General features: G+C 39.0%; 2 protein-coding genes and 1 long non-coding RNA gene across 3 annotated transcripts; 1 reads left to right on the top strand and 2 right to left on the bottom strand.

The window, feature by feature from the left end:
- Window positions 1-1,731: 1,731 nt before the first annotated feature.
- On the bottom strand, window positions 1,732-7,957 carry nsun4 (NOP2/Sun RNA methyltransferase 4). The gene is made up of 8 exons (XM_058643927.1): window positions 7,815-7,957; window positions 6,589-6,808; window positions 6,145-6,304; window positions 5,068-5,222; window positions 4,804-4,964; window positions 4,559-4,683; window positions 3,924-4,056; window positions 1,732-2,933 (listed from the first exon to the last, which is right to left on the bottom strand). Exons 1-8 carry the CDS (start codon window positions 7,905-7,907, stop codon window positions 2,790-2,792), a joined length of 1,191 nt encoding a protein of 396 aa, XP_058499910.1. The 5' UTR covers window positions 7,908-7,957; the 3' UTR covers window positions 1,732-2,789.
- Window positions 7,958-8,109: 152 nt separating this feature from the next.
- LOC131469086 (cytochrome b-c1 complex subunit 6, mitochondrial-like) lies at window positions 8,110-9,930 on the top strand. The gene is made up of 4 exons (XM_058643939.1): window positions 8,110-8,272; window positions 8,600-8,665; window positions 9,148-9,309; window positions 9,480-9,930. The coding sequence occupies exons 1-4, from the start codon at window positions 8,225-8,227 to the stop codon at window positions 9,510-9,512; spliced, it is 309 nt and encodes a 102-aa protein (XP_058499922.1). The 5' UTR covers window positions 8,110-8,224; the 3' UTR covers window positions 9,513-9,930.
- Window positions 9,931-11,129: 1,199 nt separating this feature from the next.
- Window positions 11,130-12,362, bottom strand: LOC131467634 (uncharacterized). The gene is made up of 3 exons (XR_009241515.1): window positions 12,051-12,362; window positions 11,711-11,965; window positions 11,130-11,617 (listed from the first exon to the last, which is right to left on the bottom strand). It is a non-coding gene; the product is annotated as an uncharacterized LOC131467634 (long non-coding RNA).
- Window positions 12,363-14,656: the final 2,294 nt, after the last annotated feature.

Raw genomic sequence — 14,656 nt, forward strand, 5'->3', positions numbered from 1 at the left:
CCAGCAGCTCTGCTTCCAAAAACATTAGAAAAATTCCACACATGGCATAAATGTACTCCAGACAGCAGATAGGTCCACATTAAAAAAAAAAGTATAATTAAATTAAATCTAATAATAAATAATAATAATAAAAAAAAAAGAAGTCTGCGTTTTGGGAAAGAAATCCCTATCACGGTTCAGTAAAGTCCAGTTAAGTAATCCAGAAAATTAAGTCAACCATTTCATTATGCTGATGCCCCTAACTAAGTACATTTACCTAAATACCAGCTTCTATTTTGTCCAGATCATGCCACTTAATGATGAAGGTCTTTTAGACTAAATAAGATTTTTGATTTTATAAAATAGTTTCAGCTTGTAAAAATCAGTGCATTGTTAATATTTTGAAATATTTATTTATTTATTTTTTAAATACAGAAATGTCAATAATTTCAAAAAACTATTTATAGCAGAATTTGGATTTTTCTTTTTCCTCACCCACTCTTCCAGTTTACCCACTAACCATTTTTAATGGACTCAATATCTGTAGGGCAGGAATTTTTACTTAATTCAAATTTTAACTATTCGCATGCAGTCAGGTAATTAAGCTTCATTATATAGGCTTTAATCAGCAGAAGTTGTAGTCTTACTTTAATACTAGATAAGATACATTTTCTTACGACACTTCAATGAAGATTTTAAAAGCAGGACATTAACTTTCAGTAAACAAGCATTAATTATATTGAAAAATCATAAACCTAATGAAAATATATGTATATTGAAAAGCAAATCCTAAGAGAATGCAAAGTTTCCTAAAGGTTGAGCTGTTCTGTTCAAGTACAGGTTAGTTATTGGAGTAAAACTTTCTAGAAATAAACCTCATGATTTATGAGTAATGCAAAAAACAACAACAAACAAACAAACAAAAAACACTGAGAAGGACAAAGGGGAAGAAAGTGAGTGAGTCTGCAAATCACCTGCTGTACACTCACATTTTCTGGTTGAGACCAACAGAGAGTACGTTGTTATTGAAATCCTGTCTCCCACACTCACCACAGCACATCTGAACTGGACCAAACACCACGGCAGGACCAGCAGCATGTGATTTAAACAGACGGACGATAACCACACCACACCACTTGCCTAGAGATGTGCATCAACAAAACACAGACACATTGATGCTCATCTTGAACACCTGAAGACACAAAACTGAATCATTAACGAGCAGTGGTGGGCGATCAATACGTTCAGAGAGGTCCTATAACTCCTGGAAAACGCCGTCATTTAATCACTTACTACAGGTGCCCATAACATACAGAGTTCATTTCTAAAAGGCATCAGGCTCATTTATTCAGTACAGTAGCTTCTGTCATATGAGGTGAACATATAAGACTGCGATGGTGTGTTGCATCTTTAGTGGCAAAATACAACATTTGTATTTGAAAGCACAACGGACATGATTGTGCAGTTAAATCCATAATATTCATCTTTCTAATACACAGCATATGTCTCCCCTACACAGGCTTACATACAGGGACGCAAACACACAGCGCTTCATTGGCTAATTCAATAATAAAGCAGGCAGCCGAGCAGTCGAGTCTATAGACGAGCAGAATAGAGAGAGTCATCTCAGCATCTCCTGAGTGTTAAAACATGTAAATTTATGTAAGGGCCCATAGCAAACACATATTTACAATACGTTTAGGTAATCACAAGATGTGCGAAGAGGCATTCAAGACCCTGGAGACGAAAGCAGTCAATACAAAAATAGTTTTTATGTGTCATTAATTCCCTCTGCATTCCCCGATACATCCCCCTTTTACCGCAGTAATACAGTAATCACTCACAATCGCACAGAAAATTATCTGCACTCATCTGTGGAATAAAAAAGCGGAGGGGCAAAACAGGGCGAGACATCCTATTTTAGCTCTTTGCTGTCGCTTTAATGTTCATCTGGGAGTCGCATGGCTGCCGTCCATCCCCTCACGAGGATGGGAGTCGGCTCCTGCACTTGGAGCAGCTTAATGACAGTGGGATGTGGTTGGTGGACTCATTAGAAAGAGACACACACACACACACACCTTTTTCACGCTACATTGCCTGGGCAGGACAACATAAAGGGTCATCGGCGGTGTGATGGAGAAAGAGGCACCTCTGCGCCACTCACATTAGGTTGTGATAAGAGGACACGTTTCACTTCAGGGCGATGTCAATGCAAAACGGAGTCAATCCAGCTATAATAATGAAACTTGCACAGATTCAGATGTGGGAAGCCAAATGGTCAAATAAGTCATTACCTGCCTGTTCATTATGCTCTTCTTCCTTCCACACAGCCACATATTGCATTATTAGGCAAGGCCATCAGACCTGACGATTAACCATGCAACAAACCAAACCCATTTTCACTGGAGAGTTAAGGAGAGCAGATCATTCTGACAGAAATGCGTGTTTCAGTAATGTGATTCACCAATCTGAAAAATGTATGTCTATGCATTAGACACAGAGGAAGAGGAGGTCATATTGTATGTAGTGGATACATGTACTGCATGCAAGCATACCTTTACTCTTAAGTCACTGTTGCCACCTATGGGCAAAAAATCTAACTGCAAGTAAAATACACAGTGACACCAGTCATTGAGTGCAGATAATTCAACTGTGTAAATCCTGTGGGTTCCAAATGTTTTCCCAAAAACAGTCGCCCAGAAGTGTCCAGTGCGCCCACGGTTATGTCCATCAACCGGATACTTCATTCAGTCCATCTACTGTTCCCCAACAGAGAGTCACTCAACACAGTCCAGGCGTTTGCCTCAAGTCTACGTCAGCCTCCTTAGCTTGCACATGTAGATAGGCCCGAAGTTAGCGCCTAAATGTGGGATGACCATCTCACCCAGGTGGAGGTTAGGAGCGAAGTGAAAGGTTTTCCTAAACATGTGTGTGAGAGGTCGTAGGTCAACAACCTGGAGGTGGATATGAATAGAAGAAAAGAAATCAAATGATTTGGTGTGATCAGAGTCTCAGTGTTCATAATCAATTATCCAAACTGTTAAGCCTGTTAGTGCCCGCTGACCACTGATGATCAACTGATGGAGTCCTGCAGGTTACTACTAAATCTCAATATGAGACAAAAGGAGATCAAGCTAAGACACTGTATGGACTCTCCCCCATTGATCATAGACAAACCACGTCCCTGGCTTCTTTAAAATCATGTCTTATAACCTTCTTGTTGTTTTTTCAAAGCTTCAGACTATATCTTATTTGCTCAAATATATCATATGATGTTCTTATTATTTTTGGGATATTTTGTATATTTGTCAGTCATGTCCTTTTAGTAAACTGCTTACTTTTAGCCACTTTTATTTTACTACTTCTTGTTAAGGACTTTTTATAGAACTTACTTGGTTTAAACTGTTAAAAACTTTAGAACATTGTTAAGAAAAATGCTATATAGATAAATGTTATTATTATTATTATTATTATTATCATTACTAATATAATCCGAGACTTCCTACAGTAACATTGAGGATGAAGCATGTACAGTATACAAGGGAGAGCAGAAATATTAAGGGACAGATGCTCTGAAATGCAAGAATGCAACAAACACTGATATTGCTCTGGGATGCGGGGGGATTGATGCGCTTGAGTTTTATTATCCTTTAAGTTTAGATGATAAACAGCCTATAGACACTTTTAAACTTTCTGTAGAGTGCATTATTTGGCATACTAAGTATTAAGACCCCTCATGTATAAGGATCTCGGGAGTCCAGCCAGAATGAATATCAAGTTCCTTAGTTTGTTGTCATCTTTATTTGACCGTTTAACAACAGTGTTACTTCTGTGAAGTTTACACAATTTATCAAAAAAAGGAGGTGAGGGTTCTGATCTCTCACTAATCTAAAGTAAAGTGCATGTCTAACACACGGTTTAAGCATCATAACTGAGTGACTGACCTCAAGGATGATGCCATGATTCTCTTTAGCCAAGTGGATCGCCTGCTCCACCACACTCTGGTTCTGGATGTGAGAGAGCGTGCAGGTGGAGTACATGATCTCCCCACCTGGACATGCTGCTTCGATACCCGCCCTTCAGGATAGAGAGAGTTCACATTTAGGAAAAAAGCTTAAAGAATTACAGAAGGAGCTTAAACTTTAGAGAGATTTCATTTCTTAGAGTTTCTTTGTAATGGTTCTTAATTACATCATGTCTTATTTAATTGTTTGCATCAGGACAGGCATCCGGCATAACATCTCTGCCAAATCAAATATGTGGAATATGTTCCAATGTTGAGATCCCTAAAAAGGGAGATGGCAAAAGCCTTATGCCTATAATGATTGTTTTTATTTGCATCTTTTGTTTCATTTTAATATTGTTATGTTTCCTTCTTGGCCAGCTCTCTCTTGTAGAACAGATTTTAATCTCAACTATACCTTTCCTGATTATATATATATATATATATATATATATATATATATATATATATATACATATATATATATATATATATATATATATATATGGCATCTCTGATTGTATATTGTGACTGAACCACATGATCTAAAGTGACATTACTCCCTTTGTTACTTACAGCAGCAGCTCCAGCTGTAACTGTGGCAGCCTCCGTCTCTCTCCAATCCTGTTCTTAGTGAATATATTGTTGTCATCCTCCATCACTGAATGTCTGTCAGTGGTGCAGGGAACATCAACAATGACCTAAACCCACAGAGGAAAAGTGGAGGAGAATTAAATGGTAGTGTAATGCGATTATTCAGGCACTGGATATCAGCAAATTATCGGAAATAGAAGTATTATGAAGATGCCTCTATGGCTTACTCTGTCAAAAGTGTTATTTTCGATTTCCCCCCATTTGGTGCCATCGCTGGAGGTTATTCTTAGGTTCTTACTCGTCAATAACTCCTTGGGAATGTAGCTGTGTAGGACCTTTTTCAGTCGCAATGTCCGGGATACTGAGGTGTCATTTAGACACAAAAAACCTTTTTCATAAAAATGAATGTTGGGTGGTTAACAACAACTCTGCAGTAGAGCAACAGGTAACGGGGAATAAGACTTATCAGACACATGGGGCAGTCCACTTACCGATGGCCTGGGTCTGAAGTAAAGCCACGGCCTTGCCTCCTGGAGCAGCACAGAGGTCCAGCACAATATGACCTTCTTGAATATCCAGTGCAAGACAAGGCAGCACAGACGCCGCATCCAGCAGATAATATCCCAGCAACCTCTGTGTGTCTGGTCTGATGAGGAAAGGAAAGAACTGATTTAAAAGAGAACATGGTCATCCAATATACAGCTTGGAAAGCAATAAACAGAGGAGTGAATTCTTCTGGATAGGCAGCTGGTGACTGACCTCGATGGACATGCTGTCAGGGTGGATACTTTTACTTAGAGAAACAACATGGGGAATTAATGTTAATGCTAACAATTTATCACGGATATTTAACATATACAATATTTTATACAGGGAAATAGAAACCTGTCTGTTGCTAGCATGCTACATTTAACCAAATAGGTTCTATTTTATGAAATTAAAACATACTGTGGGACAGTTATATGTGTTTGTGCATGAACACAGTGTAATTCCAGGTATAAGAGCAGCATCCCATGTCTTTATTTTCTGGCATGAGAATCTGGCAACCATGCCCCTGCAATGTTTTCCTTTAAACAACAGACGGGTATCAATAATGTCAATGACAGACATCTTAAACTACTGGAGCTGCAAAGCAAATTCCTTAGTTGTTTAGGTTTAAAGGTGTATTGTGTATTGTGAGACAAGCATCCAGAGTTACAGATACATGCTAAAATCATAATGGTTAAGCATTTCCCCTCAATCTACTCTCAATTCTCGCCAGAACAGCAAGCAAAAACAGTTAGGTCAGATGGCTCCCTTTCTCTTGATCATCTTTGAGGGTTCAATATAGCTAGACTGACAATTATAGAAGAGCAACACCAACCTGATTTGAAAAGTGGTATGGATAACAATAACAAATCTAGATGTCTGATCAATTGTCGCATGATTATCAACCGAAAACCAAAATGTCTTCAGTAAAAAAATTAAAACACTGGCTTTGGCCTTCCAATAGTTGGAGAGGATTGTAAAGAGAGGCAAAGTCTACTTTAAAAATATTAGTTTTTTTCTAGTTAGTTGTTATAGCTCACCTGGCAGGCTTGAATCTAGTGATATCGCCTCTTGGAAACACCAAACATTTTATTTTAGGACTAATCTTCAGATGATGATCAGCGTTGGATTTCTTGACAGGAACATCATTTGATTCTCCCTCTACACCAACCACAGATTCTGGATCCAAGCACGGCAGAGCTGCAGAATTGATGAAAATATGTGATGAACAAAATCAAATTATATAATGTCCGGAGTTTAACGTTATGACTTTAGGAGATTTGTTTGACTTTACTTGCACTGACCATCTACATTGGACCATGCATCTATAATATATTACTTAATCAAATAATAATAATGCAGTTGTACTTGAACAAATGGCAAATTCAGTTATTGAACTTGTTCTCCCATACCATCCAAGAATATTAATAAATGCAAAAACAGCTTTTGCTGACCAGAAAACGGTTCTTGAAGTGCACCCCTACCCTCTGTATCTGTGTCTGTGATGAAGTCTCTGCACCCCTTTGCTTGCAAGTCTTCCACGACAGCGTCATGGGAGAAATTGTTGAGCAGGGCTCCATATTTTCTCTCCGAAAGCAGGGCAATCCGTACTGATGGCCACAGCTGCCCCAACTGGACACTGTAGGTGGCATCAAAGTGCTGCAGGGCCAGACTGGTAGGTGAGAATTTGGGAAGTGTAGCAGCCTGGAAAAAAAAAAAGAAAAGTCAAAATATTGCTAATGGTTTACATCTGACTTGAAATGTTTGGGTGAAGGGCAGAATTTTATAAGATTTAATTTCAAACTTTATATTCAATGAAAATAAATGTATCATTATGGTAAATGGTAGAAATGCCATTAAGGAGTAAATCTCTTGTCTTGGAATCGACAATTCCATGAATAAACTCTGTCATTATGTTACCATCATTCAGCGACACAGAACACATTTGTAGATATTGTAGATGTGCAATATCAAAACATGCTCCCCATATTCTCACAGTGATACTGTACTGGGAGCATTATTTGTCAGGGGATAATGTTCTATCAATATATGCTACCCCTGAAATCTTTAATCAAGATGTGATAAACTATGCCCCTCGTATTCTTACTCAACATTTATATTGGACAGTGGTCAGGCTATCTGACACTGGTTTCTCCGTGGTCAAACTATCTGACATTGAATTTTAATGTCCTGCTTACAAAGGATTTTTGCGGTAAAACCCTGATTTGTAAGGACATTAACATCTGGTTATCAAAATAAAATACTCACTGTATCTCTGAGTGCACGTTCGAAAGCACATTTTTGAAGGGGAAAAATTGTGAAAATCATCGCACCTATGTTTCAGAGACCTAATAACTGGAGTTTGAGCAACTGTATAAAGAGAGTTCTCTAAACGTTCTGAATAAGAATTAAAAGTTGTGTTCAGCACATAATATATTCTAGTGTACTGGATATCAGACATTTTCACAGTACAGTTTTAGAGAAAACCAAACATCCCATTTTCTGTTGCACACAAATAAAGATGTCATAACACGGTGAAAGTGCAGGGAGCCATAAGCGAGCATTTTCCTATAGAGCAGAAAACTCAAAAGAACACCGGTTCTCACACACGTATTGACACTTTGTAGCCACAAAAATACAAACAAAAGCTATGTTACAGCTGTGATAGTATCCACTTGTCACTGCTTTGTCTACTAAGTTGAAAACATACCCATTTTTCTTTCATTCGGTGTCTTTTGGGCATTAAACTCCTCGCATTTTTCACTTTTCTTAGTAACAACCTAGTGTTCACGAGCAGCGCCATCTTGCTGTGTGCGTCCGTTTTATGGATCCGACGTCGCTGTGACCCCTAACTAACAGTTCCTTGTGCAGGAATTCAAGTAGGTGGGGAGAAAAGATTCTAAGGGGGTGGTCCATGAACAAGAAGTCGACCGCTGATTGCACCAGAGTAATGTCCATAATCACTTTTGACCAATAGGAAACGTCATCCGGCCATCGTTCTAGTCGCTTCCTTCTCATATGTGACCGTCTCACCTCACGCCTTCGTCTAACGTCAGTGAAGCTGTTCAGCGTAAATTACTGTTTTCTGAAGTTTTGTTGTGAATTCTCTCAACTTCAATCATGGTGTTCGAGAGGAAGATGATCACTTCCGGAGACCCCGATGACGAGGTAGCCAGAATACCGCTTTATAACCATTCATTTGCTTTCTGTATACGGGTTTGGTTAAGTTATCCAACACATAGTTAAGTGGAAACATACTATAGCTCCACTGTGCTGCTGCAAAATTAAAGATACATTTATTTATTTTGTATTTGCAAGCGTCAAAAGTAGAAGGTAGCTAATTTTTATTTGATATAAAGATAGTTTATAAAGAGTTTGCTCATTTTTGTGATTCTGGTCTAGGGCGCCCTCTGTTGGTTGAATGTGTGTGCAATATCATTGTTAAATTAAAGTTCTCTCTCTCTCTCTCTATCTAATTGTATTGTTACTGAATAGGAGGAAGATGCTCCGGAGGAGGAGGAAGAAGAGGAGGAGGAGGAGGAGGAGGAGGAAGAAATGGTGGTAAGTTTGTCTTTACTTATTCGGTTTGTTTGAACATTAAGTTATCACACACAAAGCTCCCTTTGGAAAAATATATATTATAATGAAAGTGTAGACATAATGAATAACTATCATACAATAAATTTGACTGAATTCTGAACACTGCATTTGGGAAAAACAGCAGTATGCTACCGACCCGTATGAAGTGATATTTGCCATTACTGTTTTGTAGTCTGGCACAGGTCAAACCACCTTTTGAATTATTAATACACATAATAAAGCTCTTAAGTCTTTTAAATTTTAGAAAATTGGGCAGTCGTTTTAGTTCAACAGCTACAATAAATAATGTGCATACTCATATATGTTGTAATCAAACTGTCTGCATGACACAGCAAATACACCAGTGTACATTATTAATGCCGCTGTATTACAAGATGTGCTTAGACACATCATGTAGTTTAAAGGCACTATCTCACAGACTAATATGCCATGTTCTCTTTCAGGACCCTCTAGATACGATACGAGCCAAGTGTGAGGAGAGTGAACACTGTGTGCACTACAAGGAGCGCCTGGAGGCCTGTGAAGCACGGGTCAACTCCAGGTCCCACACAGAGGAGACCTGCACAGAAGAGCTGTTCGACTTCTTGCATGCACGGGACCATTGTGTAAGTGTCACACACACACCCAGTGAAGACATAAAGTTGCACAATGCAAGGTGTTCATCCTTCTATCACAAACAAAAAAACAGAACTCAAAATTTGCTTTGTGCGGAACACACTCTTTGCCCTACTCGTCTTCCGTTTATGACACAAACGGTTCTCCTTTGTCATTACAGGTGTCGCACAAGCTGTTCCACAAAGTGAAGTGACCTGCCTGCCTGCCTGCCCACTTTCCACCATTTGCAGCTGCTTAAGTGTAAAATAATGACATCTGTGACTTCTGTTTTTCTCCTGTGTATTAATATAAATGAGTTCTACAGGAGGCTTGTAGAATAAAGACCTGACACCTTGCTATAAATAATGCAGCTCTATATACGAGTCAGAATCTGTAAGAAATGTATCTCTGCTTGTATGGGTGATGATGGGCATGCTCTTTTGTGAACCTGTGAACGATGGACCTGTGAAATGAACACCTTTTGAAAGGTTGTGTGCAAAAAAGGGTTCAGTCAGTCATGGGGTGCTTCATGTGTAAGTTCATAAGTCAATTTGCTGCTACTGTAAGGGATTTTCCTCAGGTTTGGTCATGAATTCATAACTCTGTCCAAAAATAAAAGGCTTTTCTTGTTACAGTTTGTCAGAGTTAACCTTTTCCTATGGTTTTTCCCCACAGTGACTGATGGTACACTCAATTCAATCAACTAAGGTTTCATTATTGCTCCATGTGAGAAAAACGCATTGGGTAATAGACAAAAGTAATAATTAAATAATCAGCATTTAATATACTGGCATTTACTAAAATACACTGATCCCATAGTTAATCTCATCTGTTATTAGACTCTGATTAGACATTTTTCAACATTTTCTGGTCCAAGGAATCGAAAAAAAGAATTGACTTCTCCACAAAAGCATCATCACACAACCAGAATTTCGGTCATCTCTTCTTCCTGTCGAATTCATGATGCACTGGATGCTGAGACTGGAAGAATCGTCTCCTCACCCCTCTCTCCATCTTGGGTCACCAGTGTTTGCAGCTTGCAACAAGCCACTAACTTCTTTGTCTACTGCTCAGTTGTCCCAAGTCTGATCTTTACTTTGGGAAATTTCTTGTACATCTGCACCTCACACGTTGGTGTTTTATTTAACTGCTGAATATTTTCCTGCACTAATGTGCGTTATCTGGCTGTGATTCATCACATCGCCTACCTGAGGTTGAGACAGTCAGAAATATTAGCATTGCATGTGTGGCTGCTCATATTGCTGCTGGTGTTAATGGTACTGCAACACTGTTCAAATAACTATTTGAATAGCACTTTTCAAAACAACTCTACAAAGTGCTTTCCATAGTAGAAAAATAAAACCTTTAAGCGTAAAATGGTAAAGACAGAATTAAAAGATACAATGAAAAGCAAGATTAAATGAAATGGTAAAAATACATCTGTAGTTAAAATAAGTCATTTTAAAGCAAAGTAGTCTAATGTTCAGTGGCATATTTTTTATGCGTTAGGCATATTTAGTGTTAGTGGCTAGAAGTAAGGAAGTTGTGAGATGGGGGCAGGTGGCAGCATCACCATCCACAGTAGCATTCCCTGCTTTAGAGTCCAATTTATTATATTCCCTTTAAAACCTTGTACAAATCCATATACGGTTTGAGTTTTCTGGTTAAGATCAACCGAACACTTGGAGCAGTGTCAAAAGGTGCCAAGTCTACAGTAATAGATCAGTGCAATTTGTTTTAAAATTATTCCACATCTTTAAGTTCAAAGCACTAACTTGTCAAAATAACAATCATCACAGAATCACTGAAAAAATACAAGTCAACCATAAAGTTAAGAACAAAAGTTTTACTTGATATAAAGAAGGCAATACATACAAGTTTTCAATGTCAAACATTACAGGCTGAAATTAGCAGTGTCTGTACACCATCTACAAGTGATGTGATTTACACTAAAAACCTGTCCTTTGTTTCAGACCAAGATACATGCATATCATGACAGGCAGAGTCACAAAATCAGATGGATCCTTGTCTGATTTTGGAAACTGCACAGCCATGGTATGCCACTCAGTCAGTATCTGTGGCCAGATTTCCTCACACACAGAGAAGAAGGGGAAGGAAGAAATGCCTTACCATGTTACGAGTCGACTCAATTTACCTTGTTCTCTGTGTGTGAAGAAGACCCAGCTCATAAAATCTTGACTGATTTAAAAATTGAGCAATTAAATAACTCAAACATCGATGCTGTTGGGTCATGCAGAGAGCTTGTGATCTTTTACAGACTGAAACAGGCTGAAAGTAGCAGTGTCCAAGGTCCAACATCTAACAAAAAATATAAAATAAATAAGAGTCAGTACACTTTAGTATTAAGTAAATATGGATTAAACATATTGAGTACCATGTGAAAGAACGTACCTGAAGACATCCCGTGGAAGAGGTGGAAAAGGTCGGTTCATCTTGGGCGAGGTCCTCGTCGTAGAAGGGTCGGTTCATCTTAGGCAAAGTCCTCGTCGTAGAAGGGTCGGTTCATCTTGGGCAAAATCCTCGTCGTAGAAGGGTCGGTTCATCTTGGGATAGGTCATCAGCGCAGCCATCCAGGACGGGAATTCTCCAGGTCGTGGTGTCCAACATGGAGTCCTCTGATCCAGGAATGTGCTGCAGCCTTCATCTCTTTAAAACAAGGAAGAATTTGATAAGTCAAAAGAAAAAAAAAAACCCAAGAAGTAAACAAATGACAAATCTTCAGGTAGCTCACCAGGTCAAGTGTGACAGGTCCTCACATCCAGTCAAAGCTCACCGATGGATGCCCTCCCTAACCTATACCTGCCTTTCCTGTCCTACACTGACAGTTACAAGCAATCTTTGCCAGCCATTTGGGATGATGCTAACCCCAATGTCTTGGTTGGCTTCATGAAAAACTGTAAATCGTCCAGTTGCACAGACAAACGTTCCTTCTGATTCTGTAGCCTCACCACAAAAAGGTCCTCTGCTGAAACCCTCATTTTGCTAAGCATGAAATCAATTCCACTTTCCTGTCCTCAGATCTCATTTTCTCTCCATGCAGCCTTTCAACAACCATTGCTGTTGTAACATCTGCAAGAGGCAGCAGTTTCACAATTCAGAGCTTCTCGTGTGTTTAGCAAGAGGTGGCACCAGAGTATTGACAAAGCAGACACCTTAAAATGCTTGACCACAATTTAAACAAATGCTTCACCATCTACAAGTGATGTGATGTGATTTACACTACAAACCTGTCCATTCTAATCCTTTGTTTCGGAGGAAGATACATGCATATCACAACAGGCCGAGTCACAAAATCAGATGGATCCTTATCTGATTTTGGAAACTGCACAGCCATGGTATGCCACTCAGTCAGGATCCGTGGCCAGATTTCCTCACACACAGAGAAGAAGGGGAAAGACGATATGCCTTACCATGTTACGAGTCGACTCAATTTACCTTGTTCTCTGTTGTGTGAAGAAGACCCAGCTCATAAAACCTTGACTGATTTAAAAATTGAGCAATTAAATAACTCAAACATCGATGCTGTTGGGTCATGCAGAGAGCTTGTGATCTTTTGCATGGTTTCCCAAACATTTAGAGGTCAGGTTACTGACCCCAAGAATGTCAAATTCAACAATTTTCTGTCCTAAACTGATGAACCATTTGGGTAAATTAGATCAAGCATTTAAAAGGTGTTTACATTGTTAGTAGTCTAATGACACTTCTTACCCAACACATGAAGACGCAGTGAATCAGGATACAGCTACCTTTAGCAGATGCAACAGCAGCAGTGGGTGGTGGAAGGCTGCAGGAAGAAAAAAATTGATATGGAGACAAGTTGGAGGAATCATTTAATGCATAGCTTAACAAGAGTTAAAGCGGAGAGAAACTTTAGGGCAAGTCTACAAAAATCAGAGGAGGAACTTCGCCAACACATCTAAGAGATAGCAGTTTCTCATGCCATCAACCAAGACATTGGGATTAAGCATCTTCCTAATGACTCTACAAGCTGCCTTAATTGGGAAATTTGAAAGAAAGTCATGGGTAATAACAGACTACAGACACTTGTTCGCTGAAATAGCTAGTGTATGGTGAGGTGTTAACGCTATGCTCTATCAAAAATCCCACTTTGGGCAAGCCATAAAGTCCTATCAATTCAACCAGCTGCCAGCTTCGCAAATAAGAGGAAAAGACCACGTTTACATGATCACTGTTAACCACAAAGACACCAGGTCAATCCAAGAAACAAATCAAATAACGAAAAATACAGTAAAAAGCTGCAGCTGCTCACTCCTGCTATAAGAGTATACTTGCGCAACAGTCTTTAACATGAAGCCAAATTCTGTCTGATTTCTGTCTTAATTCAGCCCACAGAATAAAAGTTTTATTTCAAGTCATCGTATCGAAAGATAAAAAGTTCGATCATTTGGCGCAACTTTAACCTTAAATATTCCGAGTTGTCTCTCTGCCAGGTTTGTGTCCTCCTAAAGAAAAGAAACGCGCTCTAATCCTGTAATTTACAAACTAATTTATGAAAGAAACTATGCAGGATAGCCCTGCATCCCTAAGGCGACTAACGCGTAGTTTTGCAGGGGAAGATAAAAATCCCCTGCTGGGAGGCCTCCCAACATGACGCGCAAAAAGACTATGAACACAAAAAGGTTCAACTCCTTTAGAGGGAAATAAACTTGGCAGAGTGAGACAAGTCAGCATTAATATTGAATTTGATTTCAGTTAGCGACTACAAAGGCTGATGGCAGTGCGTAAAGTTTAAGACTTAAATGGATATCAAAAGTGTGCCAACGAATGCCCGATTTAAAGTATATCATAACATTATCCATGGGCTGAATAACACCTACAATCTAATGTGACTACATTTGCATATCAATCAAAAGTTTAGCTTCATAATCAAATCAGGAACCAGTTATCTAATCAAAGCAATTACCAGTTGAGAATAAAGGAAGACCTGGTCTAGCTTATCATAATCAATTACTACATGTTTACAGCACTTTGAAAGAACTTTAGACAAGCTACAGTAAACTGATGCATTTACTACATGATACATCAGCTTCCACGTTTGTCAACAGTCCAGGTTGCAACTATGATACCTGAGATTCAAGACCAAAATTACATTTTTAAATTAAAGCCATTTCAAAATAAGGTACCAGAATTTCCTGCAGAAATCAGACGCCTCAAGTCTAATCAACTTTAAAATCATCCACTTAAGTTGGGACTAAAAAAGTGACTAAATCCGACACACAGACTCACAGGACAGACAGAGACCGGACACACAGACAGAAAGACACACAGGACACGGGGGGGGGGGGAAGAGAGAGAGAGAGAGAGAGAGAGAGAGAG

The sequence above is a fragment of the Solea solea genome, chromosome 1, assembly GCF_958295425.1.
Source record: "Solea solea chromosome 1, fSolSol10.1, whole genome shotgun sequence".
Taxonomy (NCBI): Eukaryota; Metazoa; Chordata; class Actinopteri; order Pleuronectiformes; family Soleidae; genus Solea; species Solea solea.

Bases quoted from the DNA above. Each gene is read 5' to 3' on its own strand.
- nsun4 (XM_058643927.1), bottom strand. From the start codon at position 7,907: ATGGCGCTGCTCGTGAACACTAGGTTGTTACTAAGAAAAGTGAAAAAT. The intron at 6,809-7,814 runs GTATGTTTTCAA...TTTTTTTTCCAG, and splicing joins ACCGAATGAAAGAAAAATGG to GCTGCTACACTTCCCAAATT. The intron at 2,934-3,923 runs GTCAGTCACTCA...ATCCACCTCCAG, and splicing joins ATCATGGCATCATCCTTGAG to GTTGTTGACCTACGACCTCT.
- LOC131469086 (XM_058643939.1), top strand. From the start codon at position 8,225: ATGGTGTTCGAGAGGAAGATGATCACTTCCGGAGACCCCGATGACGAG. The intron at 8,273-8,599 runs GTAGCCAGAATA...GTTACTGAATAG, and splicing joins CCGGAGACCCCGATGACGAG to GAGGAAGATGCTCCGGAGGA. The intron at 8,666-9,147 runs GTAAGTTTGTCT...GTTCTCTTTCAG, and splicing joins AGGAGGAGGAAGAAATGGTG to GACCCTCTAGATACGATACG.